Genomic DNA, 26324 nt, shown 5'->3' with positions numbered 1-26324 from the left:
TAAATGCTCATCAGTGAGGCACACATGTATGTTTATGGTAGGACAGGTGCAGGGTCCACACTAATGACAGGGGAAATTGTCCTTTCAGTAGCCTGTGATTATGATAGGATCAACCAGCCATGGAGAGCCAGTGCCATGTAAACTATTCTACATGCTACTGGGACACCAGCTAATGTTTCCTGTCATAAGGAACATGATGACTGGTTTTTCTCTATCTGTGGCCCTATGACTACTGTGAAATATACTGCATATGAAACATTACAGTTCTTTTTCTATTTAAAGCCATAACACAGATACTCAGGAAATTATATTAATGTATCCTCATACATAAACAGAATTATGGATTTCTGTTTATGGAGGAGGTTTTTGTCCACAGAGTTTGTAAAACATTCAGTCTTGTGTTAACTTGTGTAGTAATAAAATCAAACAAAAGGTAAAGAAAGTTGCCAACTTGAGGAGAATGTTGTCAGCATATGATTTTAACAGGACAAGAGGAAAAATAAAAGTAGTATTTTGATCAAAAGTAAATAAATGTCACTGTGGTCGTGAGCTGCAAGGAATAAGAACTAAGAACCTCCTGGACAACAGGACTACACTGCCACCAAGTGGACTGTCCTAAAAACATGCCACTTATCTGTGAAAGAAAGAGAGACAGTCAAGAACTGTATTTTAAAAGCTGGCAGACAGAAGAGAAGTTGTTGTAGAAATGAATGACTGGAAAAAACAAAGTTTTAGAAGAGGATGTTATACATTTATTATTGAACCAGCTTTTGAAATCCAAAAGATGGGGTAAGGGATTAAAAAAATCATTGCACTACTTAATAAAGTATTACTAGTAATAACTCTCATACAAAATGTACAAATGTTTGTTAAAAATTTCATTTTCATAACAGGCCTTCAAATGATTTTGGTTACAGATATAATACATGATGAAACTACTATGACACCATTTTAATGATAGAGTTTCATAAAGTTTAAAGGAAAAATATTCAAACAACCCAACAAAACAAAAATGGAAAACATTAGCAAAATGACTCGATAAGCACTAATCATACTGGCTGCACCATTTTCTGAAAAGACATAAATAGTGGGACTGAGGTAATTGCTAGTGTACCAAGCAACAGAAAACTGTCCAACACAAAAACAATCCTAAGACACAAAATGGATGCATACAGTCATGAATATGACCTTTGACTCCAAAGGGCAAAAAAAACAATGACAGAAAATATCATTTCCCTCCATTCCCATGGATATTACATGACTTTTTACACTGACAAGACTTAGGAGGAGTTGTATTAAATGAACATTCTTCCCAGACACTGATACTCTTGGTTTGCATTAAATGGGTTTAAACAAATGTATTGGTCTCCTGTGGTGACACTGGTTGTACCTGGAAAATGAAGGTTTATAAAAGGCATCTCAGATGTCTCCAGCCCCCCAGCGACCCTTAATGGATAAGCGGTATAGATATTGGATGGATGGATGGATCTCAGATGTAAGACTGCAGGTGGGTGGCTGAACTTTCCAAACCAACCTTTTGTCAACACAACCTCTCTAAGGCCTATGTCAGGTTGTCATTTTGACACAAAATACCACTTGTGATAAATAGTGATAAATTACATTATAAAGCCTACTCTGTGCATGAGGTGAACATCCTGGAGTTACATTATGACATGCTGACATAGGCCTAACAGAGATGAAGTATCATTAAGAAACAGAGCCCAGAAAACCTCTGTACAGATGTGCAGAGAGAACATGAAAGGGTTGACAGATTGGGATACTGATAGTGGAGATGTATGTTTTTAATGCATTCAAATGTTTGCTCACATACACACACTGACTGAAAAACTGCTCAGTGGTTTGTTCACAATGTGATATATATGGTATGAGAGTGTGTAGGTCTTAAATCTATGTATTAAAGTGCTGAAGTGTCAGATCTGCTGTCTGGTGAAACACAGTAGATTTAGCTATGACCTTTTAAGTCTCTTTAAGCTTGATCCCTGTCAGTGATGGAGAAAACATTGCACGTGTATCTGCCAAAACACACAGCTGCTTGGGTACCAAGGCAGGTACAGACACATGTCTTCAAATGCCTTACTTCTTTAAGAAAGCTAGAAAACTGGGCATGAATGACAGTTTTGGAGATGTTTTAATGAATGTTTTGCATCCACCTGGCCAGCTACGTAAGAACTAACTGTATTCACATGATGTGCCTTGGGGGAGAGCTTAGTGGATATGTCAAGACAGAGATAAATAGTCATGATTTGTTTCATTATGGTTAGGAAATACTGAATCACAAAAAATGACCAATCAAAAGTCTTCAGCCTCTACTGATTTCAGGTAAGAACAATGTAGATGGACAGGTGTGGAGTGATGGAGCTGAGGTTGTAGGGTGTGTTAATGAAGTGTGGCATAAACACAAAGACATATGACACAGCATTGTTCACTCCCCTGGAGGAGTTCCTGGTCCTACACTTGTTTGATTTTTAAGTAAATCTTGGCTGTAAAGGTCTGACGTTAATTCAATCTGTACCACGTGAACTGTATGAATACCACAGGAAGAGTAACACACACACACACACACACACACACACTCGCATTTACATGCAGACACACATCTAGACAAAATAAAGTATATTTTCACTGTTGCAAAGTAGCTCACTCTTTGACACACCTTATACAGTATCTTTGTTCCACCCCATATAGACTGCTCTCATGTTAAGGAATGCAAGAATACACATACAGAAATTAAAATGGACTGATTCAGTTCAACTGTAATTATAATGAGTTTAGTAAGATTGACAGTCTCTGCAAGCCAAGATGTAAATGCTTCATTATAACCAGAATAATAACAATGACATTAAAATAATCTTTGGACTGCAGATTCTCCCGTAGGGTTTGTTAGTACAACTTTACAGAAGTTTTTCAAAGCAGTCTTTTCTCTGTCCATCTGTAGACTGAACAGGTCGCATCAGTTTGGAAGGGCATGATGAGTTTAAAAAATACACATATATATGTCCACCTGCATGTGACACTGTGTGTTTCAAAGGCCATTCATAGAAAGGAGGAACCATGTGTAGAAGGCAGAGTAGTAGTCCATAACAGAAGGCCTAGGAAGTCCAGCAATAAAGTGAGCACAAGTCAGTAGAAAGCTTCCACACCCCTAATGCTGATCCCAGGTGAGAATTACTGTTCAGTGTCCTGGAGGATAAAGAGTGAAGGATTAAGGAGCACTGGTCCCAGTTCTGTGGCAGAATGTTTGAGCGATGACGTGTTATAGAGGGAGAGAAGTTTGCTGATTGGTTGGTGCATCCAAAAGAGAGTCAAAAGGGAAATCAGGGACTGTGGGTGTCGGCTGTTGATACAAATCATATGTCACTCAGAGTCCCTTTGGACCTCAGAGGCATCGGCTCGACAGATAGGACAGGTCCGGTTAGCCTGGAGGGAATGAAAAATAAGGATATGAAGGTGTGATGGATTTTTAAAAAGTACCCAAAAGATCAACACCAAATAGACACAAACACAACAGCAAAAAATACTCAAAATGTATGTTTACTGAATCTTTTTAGAAGTCAGGAAATTAAAGGCCCAATCACACTAGCATTTAAAACTTTTTAATTTTGTAGCAAGATACATACATACTTCATTGCAATCAGAGCAATAAGGGATATACTTGAGGGAGCAAAGTAAATCTGCACAATTTCTTCTGCACTGAGTTCAAGTTCTATAAATTTTGGTTTGAAGACAGTGTCAGTAAATTGTGTCAACTTACTGTTCAGTTAGTGGGCTAACTCTCTGCTAACTTGTTTTTACATTCAGTTATTAACTGCAATGATGTACAATCCTGAAAACAAATTGTCAGTGGTAATAAAAGGCTGAGTATTGAAAATAGAGCTCAGAGAGCTTATTGTGATTGACTAGCAGTCGCACATTCCCAGCTGACTAGCATGCTAGCCATTTCCTTACCATTCAGCTCTGTGAGTATTCATTACATTACCAAGCTTCCAGAACCACATATTTCACAAGACATGTCACTTTGTGGTGTGACCAAGCCTTTAAGACACAGTGGGAAACAACTGAGAAATTTACAGTTATCCAAACAGCTGAATGTCTTCACTCACCTTAAGCCACTTGTCTACACATTTGGCGTGGAACTCATGATTACATGGCAGGACTCTTAAAAGCTGGCGAGACTCGAAGTCACACATACACACCACACACCTGGAGGACAAAGCAATATTGGTGCCATTTAACACATTGTCTTGTACAGAAATTTTAAAATCAAACTAGCCCAAACCTACCACCTCTCACATAACAAAACCCTCACCACACATATATTTTACAGGCAGAGAAGCACTCACAGTGTTTGTTCAGACTGATGGTTGTTGGGGTTGAACCTGTATGATGGAAGCTGTTCTATATCTGCCTTCGTTAGACCACGGGGCTTGGCCTCTCCTAGACGCTCTGCAAGGTTCAAAAGGGCCTGAGGGTTTCAAACAGAAAATCAAAGTTTAGAGGCCAAAGGGGAGAACTGTCGTTATTAAAAGCAGTCAGAAAAAAGTATTATCGCTGGTCAAGGTTAAGTGTTTAAAGAGTACAGGGAAATGGCTCTTTTAATGAAGTTGTGTTGGAAGTCAGTGGGAATGACTGGAATTCATGGTACACATATGTAAGTGTGGCTCTCCCTTTCAAAAAACATGCTGTGATAAATTATTCTTAGCTGAACACTAAGGCAGCAGTTTGTCCCACCTCATAGTTCTCCACCTCTCCATCATCCACATCCAGCTCTAGACTGATAGTGGGGGCCACATTTGGGGGCACAGGAAGCATGGACCTGTGGTGGGTGGTTGGAGACAAGGAACATAAGTTTAGTAGACTGTATGTTACCTCCTTGGAGTATACTCCAATATTTAGCATATTCACCTGTATAGTTCCAACATAAACCTGGGGACATGAAAAACACTTACAGGAAGTAAGGCAAGAAGCTGGGGTGGTAGGGTGACGGGGGAACAGCCTGCTGAGAGCGGTAACGCCGGCTTGTGAATCGGCGAGGCATAAAGTGAGGATAGGGCTGTGAGAGGTGGAGACAGAGAGAAGAAAACCAATTCTTAGACCAAAGTGTAACACTATAATATAATTCTGACAAATATGTCATTTAACTGATGTACTCACCACTGTAAAGAGCTCCTGTGACAGGGGGTCATGATGCGAGAGAAACTGGAGTGGTGTGGAGGGCGGCAGGGTGGAAGGAGGCTGGTGGTGATGGTGGTGGTGATGGTGGTGGGCGTAGCTGAAGCCTCCACCCACTGAAAGCTGCTCTCCCAGAAGCTCAACCTCATTTTCGATCGTCTGTAACGGCTGGGAAGAAACACACTACATTACTGGACAAGAACTGAGCCAAAGATGTCTGCTCTTGTTTTATTTTGTAGGACATTTTTCACAATCAGGACAGAAGATTTTCACACTTAGATCTATGTCTGCTGATTTAATCTTTGTATGTGGTGTGCAATTTATTGCTGCAGTGACAAATGACTATGATTGACACTGCATATGCTATGACGCATTAATTCAAAGTATGATGACCAGTATATGTCCATTAACGCCATCATAAAGTATTTATGCAAAGAAAACTTGAGAAACAAAACATAATTACTATGTTGTTATGATAACTTAACAGCATGGACATTCATAGTTTATTTCACTTTGCTATGGCTATCAGATGCAAATATTATTTCTGTATGGATCCTCCTCAGCTATCTGAGCAGAAAACTATTTGAACTGAGTTATTTATTCACTGGTACTGTTAGCGATAAATAAATGTAGGAGGTAAATATTAGTGACTTCTTTCAGTTCTACCCCAGTCCTTGCATTGCAGCTTTTTAGGCACATAATAATGCAAGTTAATATAAATAAACACCAAGTCAACTATAAAAAAAACAAATTATTCACATACCGATCGAGGCTGTTGTGTCTGGAAAGGCAGGAACTGTCCGGGCGTGGGGAGGTGGGGTGGGTGGTGAGAAAGGTGAGGTGGAGGAGGAAGCAGGAACTGAGGGTCACTGGACAGCAGTGAGGGAAAGGCATAGGGCACTGGCAAATGTTGCATTGAACAAGCCTGTAGCATCTGGAAAGGGTGAATGAGAAGAGAGAGAGGAAAAAGAAAAAAGAGAAATGTTTAAATGCATGATTTCTCATTGTGTGAATTAGTGCCTAGACTTGCCACATGGTGGCAGCCAAGACCTGGAAGACTATCAAGCCCCTTCAAACAGAGAAATGTTTTGCCGTTCAATGCTTTTTACCCACTTTCCCTCAAGCACTTTCTTTTTTCTTTGGTTGAGTGGTAGGAGAGACCTTACTGCACAAAGTGTGCTTTTTAAGCAACAAGAAAACCCACACACTCCTACAAACTGTACACTGCTGTGTCCCTCTCACCGGGTGGTAGTGTTGTCCAGCGCTGAAGACCACACTGCAGGCGGGAACCTGTTGTTGCGAGGAGCAGGTAGGGGGAAGGTGCTGACCACTACACAAAGGTGCTGCGAGACCGTGAGGAGGGACTGGGGTCACTGTGTAGGAGACTGGTACACTGCCTTGCTGCAGCTGAGGAGAGAACACACCACAGTTAATACACTGTCTCACACATACACACACACTTACTCAATGTCTGCTGGTGATCTCACACAAAAATTGTAAATATTTGCAGATTAACCTGTTCATGCAAGTCCATGACCATGGCTCCTTGCTGCTGTTGTGCTGCATGATGCTGTTGCTGATGATGGAGGTGATGGTGGTGGTGGGCAGCTGGATGCAGTAGCCGTGGCGACAAGGTGGGGGGGTGGAAAGCTCGTGGCTCCTCCGAACCCGCCCCACCACCGCCAGCTGTGGGGGGCTGACCGTACGCGCTGGGTGTATGTGTTGGATATGTCTGGTGTGTGGTGGGGTGGGGGTTGTGGTGGTAGTTTTCATCCTGGAGCTCAGATGGTGATTGGCGAGGTGCGGGGCCTTGGGTGGAGGGGTGGTGATGGGGAGGCAAGTGACGGGTAGGTCTGGATAGACGACCGCGCTGACGCCTCGCTGGTGGGCTAGAATTGGGAGGAAAGGGATGGTTTTTTATTTGGGACCATGAGTTAACTTATCACAATGGACTAAGTTGTAGAAATCAAGACACCACCTTACCTGCGTCTGTGCCGAGCGGGAGTGAGGCATCTCTCCTGGTGGTAGTGTGTGTGGGGGTGAGGTTGTCTCCGACTTGGGGGTCCTGACTCCCAAGGGCGGATGGGGGGAGATGGGGTGGACGGTGGGGGGGCTGATGAGGTTAGTTGTTCCAAGACGGACTGACTGGACAGCCTCTGGCGCTTTGGACTGGGGCTTTCCTCACTCTGCAGAGGGAGGGGTGGAAAACAGAGGAGGAAAGAGAGGAAAGAAAAGGAGGGTGGGAGAAGGGATGGGTATTGTGGTTAGTGACCCATAGCACTCGTATCAAATAAATCAATTTCACCATGCTTGGCATTCCCTCTGGCCTACAATCCATACTACTGCATGGACACTAAGTTCCTTTGTGACTCATGGCATTTCCTGCATGATCCAGAGTGAGTGTGTATGCTTATATGCATTTGTAAGCATTTGTGTGTGAAAGACAGCATATTACACCACCAGCACTGTGAGGCCCTGAGGGTTGTAAGTCACTTCCTCTGAGAGAAAGGAAACGCAAACGCAAGGCAAGCTCTCACAGGCCCATGTGCGAGTCATACATACACACCCTCAACTGGATGGCTAGACAAATACTTTTGAGTCAAAAAACTCAAAAATATACACAAAACAGTGACATACCTGAATATGAAGTCACTCAGGTTTAGCTTGACTAAGTAGTCATCATTTTCTCTTGTTTCAATTCAATCAACTCATCTGTGAGTCACTTCACTTACAGTCAAGCAGTGACTCTCACACTTGGCACTCAGTGAGGCAAGAAGACACACAGACACATACTCATGTGTCAGGTCTTAGTCATTATCCCTTATGCGGACGTTAGCTGTGCTCTGAGGAACACACAGGTTTCTTAAGAGACCCCACCCCCCCATCCCACACACACACACACTCACACACACTCACACACAAACACACAAACACACAAACACACACGCGCGTTTCCTCATAGTTACCATCTCAACACTGTTTTTCCCCTCTTCTTACTTGATTCCTACTTCCACCTCCCCTCTTTGTGGGAGAGACACGTTGTTAAAGTGTGATAAAAATGACTCAGCGGCTGTGACTTTTAACACACACACATATACAGCTCAGCAACCTTGAGAGCAGTGTGATAGCTAACAGGAAACAGCTGGAGAGCAGGCTGCAGAAAAACACACACTCACTCACACATATACACACACAGTTATGGAAACGCCTGCAGACATGCGCAAATTCACATTCACACATGGGCAGCTGCCACTGTTTGAGTTTTTCAACCTATAAAGAACAATACCTTCTGAAGCTCTTAAGAGCCAGACTCTGCTGTTCTAACAAACCTGAACAAAATGGATTTTGATTGTAGAGCCAAATACACTGTGCCCTAATAGCTCTATCGCTTACTCGTACTACTACATGTGACCTGAGCTTGAGCAGCTTATGGGAAAGACAAACAATAACAATGACTTCATTGAGTCTTGACTGGAGTGGACTACATGACAGGAAAAAGCTGGAAAGAAGGAGAGGCATTGGAAGAATAAGAGAAGTAGAGTTAGAGTGAATATCTGAGACAGGCAGACATGAAAGAGGGGTGAAGCTTGGTGGAGCCTTGGGGTGCACCAGACCCTAAATGACAGAACAAATTTGGGTCGTAGTGAACATTACACACCACAATTTTAGTGGGTCTGCCTTTGTCTGTCTGTATTTTTCTAGGTCGTGTAAATTACTATGCCTGAACATTTGGGCCTCTCCCAACCCTTTCAAACGTATGTTATATCTAAACACATCATTCCCTGCCTTATCCACTGCTCAAAATACATTTTTGTTCTTTCATTTTTCCTCTGCAAGTGCTGGCTGACTTTCTGTGACAGGCAGCATTTGATGTGTCGTGGGAAAGGGGTTGGAATGACTCAAACATTTTCAAATATCAGATGAGATTCATTGGGTTGGCTGCTGGTTTACTCTTTATTCCTCCTAGTCAAAATCTTTACTCACTTGGTCTATTCCTCGGGTCATTACTGAGTGAACTACTTCATATGAAGAGTTTCTTTTGTCAAACAACTATTTAAAATCTGCTTGTATTTAAAATTTGCCCTGGTTATCAAAACAGAAAAAGAAAGCCTTGAAGTTAGGAGTAGACTAAGTGTAGGATGAATCCTTGTTAGCTTACAATTTTTTTAAGCAATATGGTTGGGGTTTTATTTATTCCAAGCAGCAAAGTAAAAGCTCTTCATGGCTATGAAACTAACATCAAAGACAAAATGCTTTATCTCATTCAACTCTAATGTTTCCAATACATTGAGCTCCTCTTGCTTTTTAGAAGACCTGAACACGTACAGATACTTATACGTACTTACTTATATGGGTGAGTTCATCTGGGCACACACAAAAGATTTAGTGCGAACGGCATAATCTCTAGGTCCCATTTTATCAAAAGTGATAAGGAGGACACACACACACACACTATTTATGCCATTTCTATGCAGAATTGAGAGCACCAGATCCACCCCCCACCCCCAAACCTCTGTGCATCTCAACAACAACCCCCTCTCTTTCAACCCGACACCCCACAACCTCTCTACCAGCCTAGCCCCAACCCCAAAACCCTTGGGACATCTACTGTGCCCATTTTCATATCTAAGCCAGCCTCTTCCATCCCAACCCTGACATGCTCCCTCCTTCCCCCCCACCGACACACACACACACACACACACACACACACACACACACACACACACTCCCCAACAACCCCCTCCCATCCCCCCCTTTCCTTCCATCAGATAAGCTGAATCCCTCTACAGTCCCCTCTTCCTCCCTCCCCCTTTTTCCTCAGTCTGTCCGTCCTGTCTGAGACCCCAGTCTGAAATCTGGGGGGACAACACATGAAGTTTTTAGATAGGACACACACACACAAACACACATGCAGTCTGTCTTAACACATGCAGACTATTGCCCATTAGTATGAAAGTTTGATGGGGCTGTCTACCCGCGTTAGTGGGAAGGGAGCGGTGTCAGACAAAGGAGTGTGTGTTTGTGTGTCCTCAAGCAATATGCCATAACACGACCTTATGTGCTTGTTGTGAACATACACACACATGTCTGGTCTGAACATGTTTCCACTAAAGCCAGAGTATATAGACAAAAAAAAATTGCTGAGTTTCAGAGGCTCAACACGCACACAAACAGATACACACAGGGACTCCCAGCACGGCCCAGAAACATTGCGAACTGCTCTGTGGCTGATATTTCAGCACATTCTGCAGTGCTCACGGTGTAGCGATCGACCACACACACACACACACACACACACACACACACACACACACACACACACACACACACCCCCTCCCATCCCCTTTCACTCTGTCCACATCCACTGAGTGCACACACCAGAATGAACAGACATCCTGAAGCATGAGTGCAGACACACCCTACCACGTTCTATTTCACTATGTCCACATTTGGGATATGCATGCATCCACTTGCATACACACACAGTAACTGTGGCCAGCAGCTGTTGTGGCTTCGCTGTCATTGCTGAGAACCAAAATAAAGAGAAGCCCACAGAGTGCATGCTAACACACCTAAGAAATACAAGAGCCCAAGGTTTCTCTTTCTCAGCATTCATGCTAGAAATTGTGCATGAATGTGCACACCAAGCAAATATGGTCATTTGCTTTTACAGATTCATTAATATTTGCAGACATGCTTCCACTAACACTCAAACACGTCTCCCTCCCCCACTTATTTTCTTTCCATCAACAAGATTTCAAAGCCCATTTTGTTTCCTCTGCCACTGTTCCTCCCTTCCTTCCCCTCCCTCCCTTGCTCCTTCCCCTCCTTTCCCCTTCTCTCCCTCCAACCAAGTCCCACAGCTGGAGGTGAAATCATTAGCAATACCCCCTCCCTGTTTTTGGCCTTGCCTCCTTCCCTCCTTCCCTCTCTCCCTCCAAGCTTTCTGCAACACCTTCCTCAGCATCCTGCCACCCCTCTTCTCCACTAGCTTCATGTGCTAGCTTTTAACACAGGCCTTTGCTAGTGATGATGTCATTTACTGAAGTATACCCCAGTTAGGTTTTAAATTGTACTTATATGATCAAGGGGTGTATATTTTCATAATGCTGTCATCACTGACATAAAGGCGTTGTTGAAATTATCAGTAAAACTATGTTGAAAATATACAATATTTTATTTTTATCCCCCAATAAATTTAAGTTTATAGTTTATAATAAAACATGCGAACCCTCCACAGAGAGGAAAAACTACATGTTTAATGTAGGTATGAGGGGTACATGGATGTCTCACCCACTAATCAGCTACCAAAACAGAAGTTTCCACACCTGGAATCCTACACACCATCAGCTTATCTAAAAGTGTGACCAGCTCCTAGAATGTACTTTCATTCAAATTAAAAGAAATTAAAACTAAAATGCATGGTGCTACGTGATTACAACTGCCCATAATGTGCAACAAACAAGCTCACTTTACATTTCTCCATCTATGGGGGATATACTTGCCACAGGCTTATGCTGCTATAGGCTATGTAAAATTGTATAATTTATTAACATACTTCAGCATTTGCGAAACACAAAGCAGCATTGCTATTTGCAAACTGTGCTGTTTGAGTTTCTCAAGGAGGCACTTCTGTTCAAAAACGTCTACACAACAAACATGATTAACCACCTAAGAGCACCACATAGAGCACAACATCAGGCATTTCGCAGAGCTAAAGCTTCCATCACAGAAAAAGGGATAAAAAAGACTGTCATTGTAACATTTTTTAATTATTTCATTCAAATGCAGTTTCATCTGTTTGAATTATTTTTAAATGGATGAATTCCAAATTATAAAATCATTCAAAATACAAATGGGTTTACTTTTTAAAAGACAAATGTTGAGTGAGCACGATTTGTGAATCCGAACCACTGAAAATACAGAGTAATAATATAATTACTAAGTACATAATCCATATTGTATTTTCATGTATTTATAACTTATCGAAAGCTGTACTGACCTGTGGTGTTTCATATTGGTGTATCTGAGGTAGACATGTACTTGTCAAATAATTCTTATTGGACAAATTTATACTAAAAATTATTATTTTTAAAGGAACATTGACTGTGTATATTCCATGAAATGTCACAATACAAAGTCATGGGTTACTAGAGTTCCTGAACATGGCAGCACAAAAAAAATCAGGGGCCACCGTAGTTTACAACATAAAAACATCCCTACATTTCCTGTGTTGGTGTCAACTTCAACAGTGCAACAGTGTGTGTCTTACCTTATCACTCTCCTCTCCGTATGCGTTGTCTGGGTGGCAGTGGTAGGATCCACCAGAGGCTCCTACACAGAGGGGGGCAGAGCAGAACGGGTCACACAGTGAAACAAAACACGCTTATTGTATGCACTTCACATTCAGCACAAAATTTTACACATGAATTACAAGATATTGTTTGGAATGTCAAATGCATCAAAATATCTATATATCAGTATAAAATGTGTAGGTACTGTACATTTCTGATCTGAACAGAACAATCTGTAAGATCAGTAATATCACATGACATTGACATTTAACCATTTTTTATGCGGACCACCAGCCAATGTGTTTTTAGTATAAACACCCAGATCCTGAGTTAGTGCGCGCATGACAGAATTTAATGGCTACAGCACTTTAAAAAGCCACAGAAAATTCAATTTAAAAAAAAAAGTATACCATCAGCAAAATCATTAATCCTATTTTTCTACAATTTCCCATATTTACAGATGAAAACAGGCACTTGGCACTCTTGTCCCACTCTGTGCGAGTTTGAATGCTACAGTATTAATTATGTGTTAGTGTTATGAATTATTTTACAATACAATATGCCCAATATGTCAGTAATACCTTTTGTTGAAATTGATAGCACCATTATACCAAGGCATTGTAGGGAGTCCCCTCTTCATCTCCATACAGTACATTTAATCCTTTTGTTGTTGTTATTGTTCTCATGCAACTTGGATTTAAAACACAACAACAAAAAACAACGGCAGCATGTTTGTGAGAAGGGGTGCTGAGCATGTGTACAGCGCAAAAGTGACTGAAACACATATGGTATACTCTTGTCTCAGATCAGAGACAGTAGACGTAGGTGCACACACACACACACACACACAAAATAAACACAGTAATCCCGGATTAGAGAGGCTTTCTGATGATACCGCTGCTTGCATCACGGCTAAGACTTTTACTCTTTTGTTTTTCCACAATCCTTTCATCTTTTTATTGTCTTTTCTATTTATTCTGGCTTTTGTTTTTCCCTTTGTCGTGGGCACGTCTTTAGCTGGGGACATCCTCACCACAGATGGTGGCAGTGGTATACACTCCAAGGGTAAGCGCTCCCAAGGGCACTCCAGACAAGGCTACCTTCACGATAGAGATGAAGAAAGCTAAAGTAAAGGAGAATAGATGCAAAACAGCCTTTTAAAAGAGCATTTTTCACCTCTCGGCTGTTTGTTTGGGGGATTTTTCCTGCTCACAGCCTCCCTCTTTAAAAAAAAGCTATGATTGACAACAAAGAAGAGAAGGGGGAGAGAAAGAGAAAGAAGAGGCAGACAGAGAGGTTTTCACAACTGAATTCCTCAATTCTTAAAAAAGTCTCTCCTCTCATTCTCCAATCCCTAGAGCAGGCAAAATAAATGGATTGAAAAGGTTGAGGGAAGTAAAGCTTATATTAGCGCAGTAAAAACCAGCGAACAGGCTATTTTCATCGAGATGATTTGGGACACAGTACTGGTAAAGCATTCATGGGACTTACCGGCTGCATAGTGCTTTTCAATGCGACATTCATTCACTGATCACAATAGGCAAAAATCCAGCTCCCTGCCTGAATATGGTCTCACTTGCATATTGTCAGGGTCCGGTAAATTGAGTCAGAGACGAGTCATTCAGTCGGAGTCATACTATAGAGTATAACACAGAAGTTACAGAACAGGTTTAAAATATTTGGATGACATCAGGTCCACTGTTGGACTAACACAGACTGTACACAGCATCATCCACACAATCTGGTTTCTACACTTCAGGCCTACAGGGAAGTTGAACAGTGGCACTGCAGTATGAATTTCATTGTATGTGGACATTGTGTATGTGTAAATTCCTCTCTTACTTAGAAGATACTGATATTTCAACTATGATAATTTGAAAGATTTTCTCATGATTCTTGAATCACCTTTCCCCTGCTGAGACAGGGCCAGATTCATACGTCTCATTATTGTTTGTGTAGTCTTAGTCTAATTCTTGAGCAAACAGAAGAAAAGTAAGAGCTGCACCTTGTAGCAGCAGCACAGCTCAAGAGGTGGAACAGGCACAGTGCATCACAGCAGTGAGACTTGGAGACAAGAACCAGAGTTGGACTGTCTGCATGAACACACTGTGACTAGTAGCTCAGTGCAGAGCAAGCATTTACACACACACACTTACACAAATACAAAGATACTGGAGGTCTATGAACGCATATAAAACACACACAGTAGGCAATGTCAGCATTGCAAATTTTAGTGAAAACCAGCTAAAAGAATCAAAGAAAAGAGGTGGGTGGATGAGAGATTTTGGACTGATGAGTTCAATGAAACACTAATAATCATCAGCTATAGACAAATGGTATTTAACAAAGGAAAACCTCCACTTTTAGCTAAATAAAAAGTACAAATATGAACATGTATTGCCTTAAACTTTCATTATTCACTATGAACATGTTTCAATCTCTATTACTAATGTAAGATGTTTATCCTAAGAGTGCAGATATCTCACATACGCTGGACTACGTAGACATTGAGAAAACTGGGTTTTCACCTTTAGTGAAATGAGGATTTGCAAATTGTAAATATATCACTTTCCATAAACATGGTGGAGAAGAAAACAAGCTTAGAAGGTGCTTTAAGCAAACTACTTTGACCACAACAGACTGCCAAGTTTTAATGTTCTAAACTTAAAGTTGGAATGAGATAGTATCCATCATGGAGGGAGGTGTGAATGTGAACAGACAGTAGTCATAGGTAATGAAAGATCAGATGCTATCACAGCAACAAAAAAACAAATATTTTTGCTAAGAGGAACATAAAATACATGCATACAGATATCAAGATGGAGATTATTAAATGAATGTCCTTTTTCCGCTGTATTACCCACACAACATGAAATATTATGATTTAAAATGCTGTGGGCACAAGAGAAAGATGAAAAAGACAAAAGTGACATAAGTAAGAGCACACAGTTTCACTAAATAAATACGTGCAAGCAAATGCAGAAATACTGAATTCATCACTGCCCAATCTGTATTTGCTGCTGTGAGTTTAGATGTAAGAAGATCGACAGTGATTCGATGTAGGTAAGTGTGGAAAAAAGATTTAGCAATCAACACTAGCATAAGTAACAGTATGAAGAATGGACAGGGTTTGCAGACCACATAAAACTATCCCTACTTTCATAGCCCACCACACCTTCCCAGTGACTGCAGAAAACTGCCATTCATTTCAGCTGTTTGTTCTGGAGAGTAAAGAAAAAAATAAGAATGCAGAAGTCCATGATCCCTGTTGTTTCATCTAAAGCATGCAGCAGCCTGTAGGAGTACAGAGGACTTGGAAAGAGATTGAAAGACAAGAATGGTGCAATAGTGATAGGAGGTGAGGATGAAGAGAGGGTGTGGAGGAGAGAAATAAGGGGGATAAAAGGAGGGCAAAGTGGAGGTACAGAAAAAGAGGACAAGGTTGGAAACGTACATGAAAGGGAAAAGGAGATGGGAAAAGATAGAGTGGAGGAAAAAACATAAGGAAGATGACTGGGGGAGAGAGCAGTGGAGGGTAAGAGAGCAGTCAGAATGGGAGAGGGAGAGAGAGAGAGAGAGAGAGAGAGAGAGAGGAGGGTGGGGGTTGTGGCTTCCCCTCTTGACTGCTATTGATTTTCTGTAAGCCTCAGAGTGCATCAGCTATTTCTATCCATTTCCTCCACCTCTCCCTCCCTTTCTCATCCACCCCACCACCCGCCACCCCCCAACACTCAGCTCAGACACCCTCCTCACACATCCTCCTCCTCCTCACACTCTCCATCACTTCATCACCATCCCTCCCTGCCACCGATCTATTTCCCTATCTGCCGGCCTGTCTTTCTCCCATATATTCCTGCTGCTTTATCTCACAGCATCCACATTTCCTTGCTTCCCCTATCGCACCATCTCTGACCATGATCTCCATCACCCTCTTTTGCAGTCTTTCTCCATTAAACCACGTCTTCCCCTCTCAAGTCACGAAAGAAAAACAGAAGAAAAGTGGGTGAATAGAAAGGCTGGTTGAATAGATGAGATGATAGGTAAGTGACAGTCTTACTTAACAAATTGCCAGCGCAACAGTAACAAATAGGAAGATGCACAGAAACCTTGTTGACTGCTGAAGAACTTGTACCAATTTACATAACATACAGAAAGTAAAGGCAATTTCAGTCAAGCATATGTGTAACACGAACACACACATAAGCACACCTCTCACATCACCCCGCCTCCTGAACACATGTCACAGCACACTTCACACCCTAGCGCAAGGCAGAGTCGAGTAACAAGCTGGCATACGGGCTTAAAATAGGCGGGCATGTAACGCCTGCCCAGCTATTACCTGCCTAACACTGCTTCACACAGACCTGATGGCAAGTGTGTGTGTATCTGTGCCTATAGAAATGGGAATTCTACCTCTCTCCCACTTCATTGTCCTCCTCCATCTATTTATTGTTCTCTCCTTCCTCATTATCTTTCTCATTATCTTCCATTCTGTTCTGTAACTGCTACAGTCCTTGAGGTTGCTCCTCCATCCTACTTTTTCTCAAGTCTGAAAACTGTAATACATCCCCGCGTTTGAACATACACAGGTGTTTGCACTCAAAATACTTGAATGTGAAGTTATTGTGTGTATAGGCAGCAGTTTTGCTTTGGTCAAGATGAGAATTTACTGAAATATGAAGAAACAGAAAGGAAACCGGTTTCCAAAACTAGAAAGTACATGAAATAAAATAAGACAAACTATGAATACAATGCTATTGCATTATCCTTCCTTAGCCAACCAATTACAAATGGCTTGACGCACAGCACTGCAAATGCACATGATGTGGAGCTGAGATTTTGGAGATGTGCTTGTCATCTAATTCATAAGCCTGTGTGAGCTACAGCTACCCAGAACCTCCTTCCGTTGATCACTAATCATAGGACATTTATATGAAATTTTCTGAAGCATGTTTTGAGTTTTGGCTCTAACCCTTCTACACTCTACACCTGACCTAACAGCAGCTTGGCATCTTTTATTAACTGGTTAATACTGCTTAACTTGACTAGGGCCAATACTAGTTATGAATGTAATCTATGTAATCTAATCAAATACAAATAACTGACTTGTTTGTTTTCTTAGACTTTTAAAGGAAAAAAGCTCCCACCTACGAGACCCTGCAAAAAGACATTTGTTTGGCTCAGAACCATGTTTCTTTCAAAGAGTCACTGCTCCAAAAACATGTCTGAAGGAAATATTTAATATATTCCTCTACTTGCTTTGAAGACCCTATGTGTGTAGGATTGCAAAATTTCTGTCTGAGACACATAGAGGCAGTATCAGGGCTGTCTTTGGCAACTCTTGAAATGAACCCATTACATCTTGTCATCTTTCTGTTATATTTTTGGTCACAAAACTGAGAAGCTGTGCAGCAAGAGACAGTTGCTAATTCTAACACGCTGGCTGACACTGTAGACATACAAAAACAGTAATACATCAAAAAAGAATCATTCAAAAAGCTAGTTTTAATTTAGGAAAGAACTTTTAGTTGTTTTCAGCATGCCATCACGGGTCCCTAGTGTGTGATACGCAGCCCACAGATGATACCTGTCTGACTGCAATGAGTACCACATATATATTTACTGCCAATGACACCTCCAAAGTGATGTGTTATGTAGTGTATAGCCTATTGGCTGATTCAGTATTCCTACTAGTTGAGATTTCAGTGAAATGTGCAAAACACATTAGCTTATGTGACAACTACCTTTGTTCTCTTGCTTTCACCTCTATCAACTTCCTCTCAGTGCAGTGACAAACAAAGTTTCATTCTATACGTATGCATATGTTTCTGACAGGCTTGTTCCTGCTCCCAGCCCACCCAGGCAGCAAGTAAACAAGGTGTGTGCAAGTACACACACAGTCAGTAGAAGTACATAAACACACACACACTACACACAGCCAACTACTCTTTCACACTCCTTACTCTTTCTCACTCCTTCTGTCCTCCCTCAACATCCCTCTCCTCCTTCTCCCGCAATGAAAGACAGAGACCAGCTGAGAGACAGTACATTGATGGAGAGAAAGTAGAGGACAGAATGGCAGAGAAAGATGACTCTTAATTCTCTTCTTCCATCATAAATCTCAACACTACAACCACAAACTGAGCCATTAACTCAGTTAAATTACATTCTGAGGAACTAAATGGAAACAGTTTGTAAGAAATTAACTTGTTCAGTGTCTTTGGGGCAATGAATGCACAGTTCATACAGTGGACCAAGTGTCAATGTCGGTCCATGTATAGAAAATTCCAAAATACACAATTCGATAATAATTTATTCCAAATTTGAGAGTTCTTTCCTTGGGTGTTGTACAATTTTAGCTTACTGATTATGTGACCACAGACATGACATGACATCATTGTATGATGCTGACAGTAAAAAGTTACATGTCACTGTATTAAGACAAACACTGGAGTAAAGACAGACAAACGTGCACAGTTAGTATGGCTTTTGTACAACAGGTGCCAACAAGGTTTGTCCAAATCAATACATTTAAAAACAAGAAAACAGTTCTGCTGCTTTTCTGAATGCTCAGTACAACCTAAACTGCCTCCATGACAGTGCTCACTGATGCCCTGAGTTTTCAACAGACATAGCATATTTAGCCATAGGATGGTGAAATGATGACTGACTGGAACACACTCAGCATTTGTGCGAAAAGAAGAGAAGTGAATTGTGCTGCAAGAGAAGTTTGAAAAAAGGGATATCAACCATCACAACCATGAGACTACAAAACACCCGAAAGAAACTCCGTTACAACCTTCATCAACATCTGCACAGACTTGGAGGGGTGCACTAAGTCCATGTCTATGTACAGTGTCAACTAACTTTGCATAACAGTTACAACCAAGGCAGAAAAAGGACAAGAAAAGGTGGAAATAGGGAAGGACATGGAAAGGGGTTATTGTTGATCCAAGAGGCAAAAGCTGAAGACACTAACAAATTGTTAGAAATAGAATTGCTACAAAAGCAACTGGAAGTTAAGATACAACAATTAGTGAATAAGAAATGATAGAATTGTTGGTATCTGTACCAGACTCATCTTTACTGTATCTCTTTACTATATTTCTATACAATAACATAGGTTTTGATATAATAATATGAAGGTAGTATTAAGTTCAGTCCACTCAGTAGAGACAGTGCTACAAAACAACACAGATCTAGCTGCCTATAGACACACTCCATCTGAACTAGATCCAGTGCACACTGGAACCATGGGTTTGCACCCATGACACAACCATGCCACATCCAGTGGACATTCCCAGGTATATCAGCAGGGATAGGAAGCTAAAATTTGAACAGCAGGAGCAAACAACCTCTCCCTCCTTCTTTCTCCATAAATCACTCAACATTCATTCATGCCTTTCTCACACATACCTTTACCTTCACTCACTAACTGGTCTCAGCGTCAGTTGTCTCTACAGTCATCTCCCCACACCTCCATCTGCTCCCAGCCAATCATTACCATCTTTCTCTTTCCAGTCACAGAATCCACGCCTTCTTCTAGGTTGCACACTCAAGTGCTGCCTGTGAGGCATGCTTCCTCTCTGTGCTTTGCTTACAATAACACGCATGACGTCCTCTGTCTCCTCCACAGTCAGCCCTATTCCGTGAAACTTGGTCACATCTTTCTTTTGCCATTTCTTCTGTGCTTCAGTCAAATCATCTCTCCTTTCATGTCCCCGTCCTCTGCACTGCTCTTCCTCCCCCCATCAACTCCTATAAGTGCCTAATCCAACCTACGACTTCTTTTGAAAATAACTCCCTTGCTCATTCTCTCTGTATTGACCTAACTTCAGCCTTTTTAGTAACTTTTGGCATTTTTCCTCTGACATCATCTTAGAATTATATCTTTTTTCAAACCAGATCAGAACCCACCCCATTTAGAGCTAATTTGAGGTGACTCTCCTCTACCCCCCAGGATCTTCTATCGCTGACCAGAGTGACTGCTTTGTTGTTTACTTGGAGTGACGGAGTAACAGGGAACCCCTGCTACTTGGTCAATCCAAGTAAAGTTTCTCTTCAAACTGGAGGAGGTTGCCTGGGCGACAAGACAAAGGAAAGTAAAAAAAAAAAAACACACAGAGTGCATGTTTCCACTTCTGTTGCAGACAGAAGGACGGAGAGGATAGAGAGTGGAGGGGTAAAGGTAGAGTGGCAAGAGCATCTGCCCCTCTGCTGCTTTGGGCACTCCATTAAAATGATCCCTCCATTAGACAAATGTGAGGGAGGAGGCCAGAGAAAATGGACCGGAGGGGTACAGAAAGGGTTGACTGATCCAAAGGGGAGGGAGAAATGAATGTGGCTATGAGAGGACAGGCTGTGACAGAGGTGGGTCAAAATCAGGATAGGATATCAACTGCCACAGAGGATGTTTTCATCCACTTGGACCAATTTGGCACCAGTATTAAGTATTTTAGTGGGCACTTTTGCTAAAGTACTTCTACATTTTCTGTGCTTTTCTTGTGCGCCTTCAGCCTTAACTTCACAGACATGAGCTCCCAGGAGTCTTTTTACCGCATAACCCATATTAATGTCCCAACATGGCAGCAAAGTCATGTGAATAGTGCATGAGAAAAAATAATGAAAAGAAGAAACAAAAGTGTCAGTTCAACAAACAGTATGAAACAGGCATGAAAGAGTAAAGCACAAAGGAGGGAAATGGGCCAAACGAGTTAGAATAGACAAGAAGGGGAAACAGAGGGAGGGATTGAAAAGTACAAGATATCATTAGCTTTCATGCCCAGCGCAGGTGACTAGCATAGGAAGAATGGGCTAAGTATCTCTCCCTCTCTCTCAATCTCTACCAACAAGCAGGACCCATTCTGGGAATGGAGAGAGTGTCTAATGAAAGGTGTGTAGTGTTGGGAAAGGTCCAGCTAACCAGCTGCTTCACTTGTGAAAGAGATTATTCAACTATAAATTAGCTAGACGGCAACAATGTAAACAGTACTCAAAAGTAAAGCAATTGCATTATTTTTTATTTTTGAAATAAAGTGCTTTGCTTTATTGATTCTTTGCAGCTTCACAGCTACTAAACGAAACAAAAGCTTTTTATGTTCTTGCTTTTTTGCCATGGTCGTGGTCTTATCCTCTACCACCTACATATACAAATACCATTTTCTAAAATCTGTATTCTTTCTTTCTGGTCTTTTCAGTGCTGTGCATCTCAGGTCTGATTGAGATTAGTCCAGATAATGAGTGAGTGTCCACAGAATCTCTAGCCAGTGCCTCCCCCTCTAGATTGAAATCCATTTGGATGGAAATACAATACAGTCATTCTATCCATTGATTTGTGCAATCCTACATGTCATAGCCAAACTACTATGACAGAGTATGGGTCACAGGTCACAGTAGACCATTAAATTCTGGCGATGACAGGCTCAACTTCTGTGGAGATGCTGTGTGAAAATCAGTCAGTATTTTGTTCATTTTTTAATCCTTTGTCTCAGTTCTTCTTTTTTGTCTTTGTAACACAACTTACAGGGAGCTTGATTTCACTATAACCTAGCAAGATTACACAAAGCTTGACATGTAACACACACACTGCTAGACAGCCTATAGGCTGGGAATCCAGGAGGGTCCTTTGTTTATTTATGTGTGTTTAGCTGTTTTGTTTTTTTCTTTTTTTCTTTTCTTTTCACTCACCCAGACAGGTAATTCCAGTCTCCACAGTTGCTCAGCTTCTCATGTACACATGTATGCAGACACCCATTAAAATGTGCCTGTTCTTTTAACTGTATTTAAGTAAAAGCTGAAATAGATTTCTGGTGTTGTATGGGTAGAATTTGGATTGGTAGAATGCTGTGCTGTGCTTTTATATGCAAATTACCTTCATTTGACTATGTAGTCTAATACTGTGCCAAAAGGAAAAAGTTAGCTTAGTTATGACACTAAGCTAACCCTGGGGCTGATTCTGTGTGTTCCAGGGTTAGTTTGTCTGTCAAGCACAAGTTGCTCAATAAGAGGGATGACTGGGCTGTTAGTCTCTGGAGTGCATGATAACTTATTCCAACATGTAGAATCAGTATGAGTAGTCAGTCTGTTTTGCTGGACAACAAGTACATAGATTCCTTTTATTTGCTCACATTTTAGTTATAACTAATCTATATTCACTTTTAAATGTATGTATGTATATATATATTATATATCTTTTTTGCTTGCTTTATTTGCTAAAGCATGGCAGTAGACAACTGAACACAAGCATTTTTTTAACCTGAGAGGTCTGTTAAGAGTGCTGCTGAAAGAAAAGCTTTCCCATACCCTTTCTGAATGTGAAACTCTAGCTGTGCTGTTTCTATGTTATGTGGTTCACTGCACTGCATTCGCTGTGTGAGAGTGCCCTCACATGTATTCTATACCCAGCACTAGTCCATGCACACTCTTGCTAAGTTTTGCTTTGCAGTGAAACACAAAATATCAAAGCATGGTTTACCCAGGTACTTAATAGCAAAGAACTCCTCTATCTGAAACTGAATATGCCCATACATCTCTGGGGAGGCTGTATGTCTGTTATTATAGAGGCCATGACCAACATTTTCTGTGTAACACGACACAACCCCGTTTGTCATTTAGCTGATTTAGCCTGCAAGTGAGGACTTACAAAACAATGATTTTAATGTGTGTATATAAAGAAACACTGCATCTTTCACAGTTAGTGCCATCCACCCACTGAGCAATACGAACCATGCTTAAAATGAACAGTGTGTGTCACTACAGTAATAAATGAGAAGTGCATGTTTTAGTTCTAATTTCTTGCCCATCGCTTCACTTTTTCAACCCACAAAGCCCTATGTTATCTAGCCATCATTTCTAGTCCAACTACCTGTGAGAATTTTCAAAAAAGAACAGACCATACCGAGTATAGACAAAGATTAGCCTGTACACACTGTAAGGCTTGTTACCTAGCTACATCAATATTTGTGTAGTTGACTAAAAGTAGACACGCCAGAGTGCCTTAAGAAACACAGTCTGGGTAACTAACTATGCACAGCAGTTCAATAAGCTTGAGGCTACCTCAGTCCATACCACAGACTGCTGTTGTTCATTTACCTACTGTATGTGCTCACTGTGCACCACATTCAGTCTGCAGCTCCATGGCAAGCACATAAAATACCCCATCTAATTAGAATACAACAAATGTGTTCACACATGCACACTTTTGACGTGTCAACCCGAGAACAGACCCCTTCTCCTCTCGATTCGCCTCTGAAAACCTCACCACGGTATTAAACACCTCGACTTCTATCACTTCTACTTGGTGCTTATGTGAGGGTGAAAGTCTAATAAAAACGTGTCATTCCTTTACCTCTCTTGGTCGAGGGTAAAATACCACATACACAGTCAGTGACAATGACAAGTGGGAACATTTACCTGCCGCCGAAATGCGGTGCGCTCCGGGAACAGAAGAAAGCCTCTGAATGCCGGGAGAGGCGTTACTTCCTGGGGTTCGCTGCTGGTTCTCCGAGTGATTGCTGTGAGCTCCAAGTGGTGCGCAACCGGCACCGTGCTGCTGCTGTGGATGCAGTTGCTGCTGCTGATGGTGGTGGTGGTGATGGTTAGATCCCATGACTCCGCTGCCGGTAATTCCGGTGCCATTCCCACCACCGTACTGCTGGTAATATCCAGACCGAGAACGCGATCGAGTCCTTGGGGGTTCCATGGCCATTTGGTGGGGGTGAAGGGGGTGGAAGAGAAAAGATGAAGACGCGGTTGGGGACTGCGGCGGAGAGCCGTTGGTGGATCCAGGCTGTACAAAGCCCCTAGCGCCGCTCTGGCTGTAACTATAGCCCCCGAGTCCTCTGCCCCCCTCCGCGCCCCCGTACTCTGTTCGCTCCGCCGACTCCGCCGCCCCCGCCTCGTCGAATAAATCAGCCCCTTTAGGGACAGGCTCCGGGGTGGAGGGCAGCCGGGGGCAAACTCTAGGCTCCTGGGTCGTTGGCTGTCCAGCGGCTGCGATTGGCATTTCCTTTCGGGGGATTTCCTCTGTTTCTTTTTTTCTGCGTTTTCCTCTCGTTTCCTCTCACAGAAGAAGCTTTCAGACACTGTTTAAAAATACAACATTGGAGAGTGGGCTACCAGTTAATACCGACCTGAGGGGCACTGTATGTTAATACTGCAAATCAAAATAGTCACCAGATTAAACTGTTTACACGAACACTTAATGTTAACCACCGCCATTTATTTTGACAAGCATGTGTGTTGGATCTTTGCTGTTCAGCTCAACGACTTCCCACAAGTTTGTCTAAGTAACGTTTCTAAACAGCATGATTCCCCAAACTGGCTCAACAACTTAACAACGCTGTCTGACTGAGAAACCGTCGGTATCTTGTGTTTTAACTAAACACAACTGTAAGCAGGAGTCAGTGGCTTCAGTGACGAATTTACTGAAGCACTTTCACATGGAAGTAATATTAAATCTCATGGCTCCCCAGCGACGTTTAGTCCATAACAACCGAGAAGCGAGTATGGCCATGGCTCGCTAGCTCACAGGAGGCTAACGTTGGGGGTATGCTAACGTTAGTGCGCATAGTATACTGTGGTAAACGCGTTATTACGCTGCTTCTGACTGTACAACAACCGTGTTACCACACTCAGACGTTTAGTCATAATCGTACTTATCACCGAACTGAGTTTAACTCAACTTTGTTCACTTTAATAACCATTTAAACTTGTTTAGCCAGTCTGCGTAATGTCGTTCGCTAGCTTGGCAAGCCATACCAACCCCTCCTCCTCCACCGACCGACCAACACAGAGAAAAATCCCGTAGCTAGCCACCCACGCCTCGAATCCCTTTAAATTGCTTGGTTAATAGTAACAAAACAAAAAGGCTTTGAGTAAAAACTTATTCTGGGTCAATTCATTGAGTTAAGGTGACCCGGTAATGTTTTTCCGGCTTGAAAGGGGCAAACAGCAAGGCACACAGAGGGATAAAAAAAAGTGGTCAACCTAAAATTACAAAGAAAGAACCACGGCTAAAATTAACGCGATCTTCAGCAATGACCCCGCCTCTGAGTCTGCCGCTGAAAACCGGTCTAATTTCCCTGCCCTGAGTAGTTTTAACACAACAGCTTACCTTCAATGCGCTCTCCACGACTGTACTCCTGACGCGGATCTGTCGATAATATAGTGAGCCCTGCCTGAGTGTATGTGAATGTGTGTGTATGAGCCCACTGTTCGCTTGGTGTCAGCGTGAAATGTGACAGACCGTCAACGCTCAAGTCGGATTTCACCAGGCTTGCCCAATCGATACCAGAGAACAGAAAGCGTTTGTAGTTGTTATTAGCATACGCATTTCCTTCTAATTCACTGAGAACAAAAGAACACGAAACAAAATTTGAAAGTGCTAAATGTGACTGGTTTTACTCCCTTGGCCGAAAAATCACGACTTTGCCGGCAATGTGAACAAATTTAGGTTCGGTAATCGATTAGTATCTCCTGTTAAATCAGAAGCTGTGGATAGCAGGGAGGCAGGCTAAAAGGGGCTTTAAATTATTTATTTACAAATACCAAGCCTACCCATTGCAGCTGTTTCCTCTGTAGCCGAAAGTTCGCTTTAAAAATAAGTATTCGCTGTGTTTGCAAAAGTTACATCGGCTATCATCTCACGGTAGCGAGAAAACAAGACAGAGAGAGAGTAAGAAAATAGTGGCAAATATAGAAAAAACAGAAAAAACATCTATTTAGCCCTAACCTGAAATAAAATAGCCTAGCGAGATGTAGACCATCCAGGCTAAAAGAAGTGAGTGTGTTTGTGTGATCTAAGACAAATTTCTCACCGACAGAACAGGTTTGTGCATG

The 26324-nt window shown here is 41.9% G+C and overlaps 1 protein-coding gene across 1 annotated transcript; it reads right to left on the bottom strand.

Annotated features, from left to right (window-relative positions):
* Window positions 1-729: 729 nt before the first annotated feature.
* rnf38 (ring finger protein 38) lies at window positions 730-25743 on the bottom strand. The gene is made up of 13 exons (XM_018664565.2): window positions 25600-25743; window positions 23898-24568; window positions 12464-12525; window positions 7174-7376; window positions 6707-7079; window positions 6433-6597; window positions 5954-6124; window positions 5173-5358; window positions 4968-5071; window positions 4750-4834; window positions 4362-4483; window positions 4122-4221; window positions 730-3438 (listed from the first exon to the last, which is right to left on the bottom strand). The coding sequence occupies exons 2-13, from the start codon at window positions 24487-24489 to the stop codon at window positions 3376-3378; spliced, it is 2226 nt and encodes a 741-aa protein (XP_018520081.1). The 5' UTR covers window positions 24490-24568; window positions 25600-25743; the 3' UTR covers window positions 730-3375.
* Between the last annotated feature and the right edge of the window lie 581 nt (window positions 25744-26324).

This window comes from Lates calcarifer, linkage group LG5, assembly GCF_001640805.2.
Source record: "Lates calcarifer isolate ASB-BC8 linkage group LG5, TLL_Latcal_v3, whole genome shotgun sequence".
NCBI classification, from domain to species: domain Eukaryota; kingdom Metazoa; phylum Chordata; class Actinopteri; family Centropomidae; genus Lates; species Lates calcarifer.
Note: the sequence above shows the minus strand (reverse complement) of the source record. Positions and strands in the feature narration are given on the sequence as shown.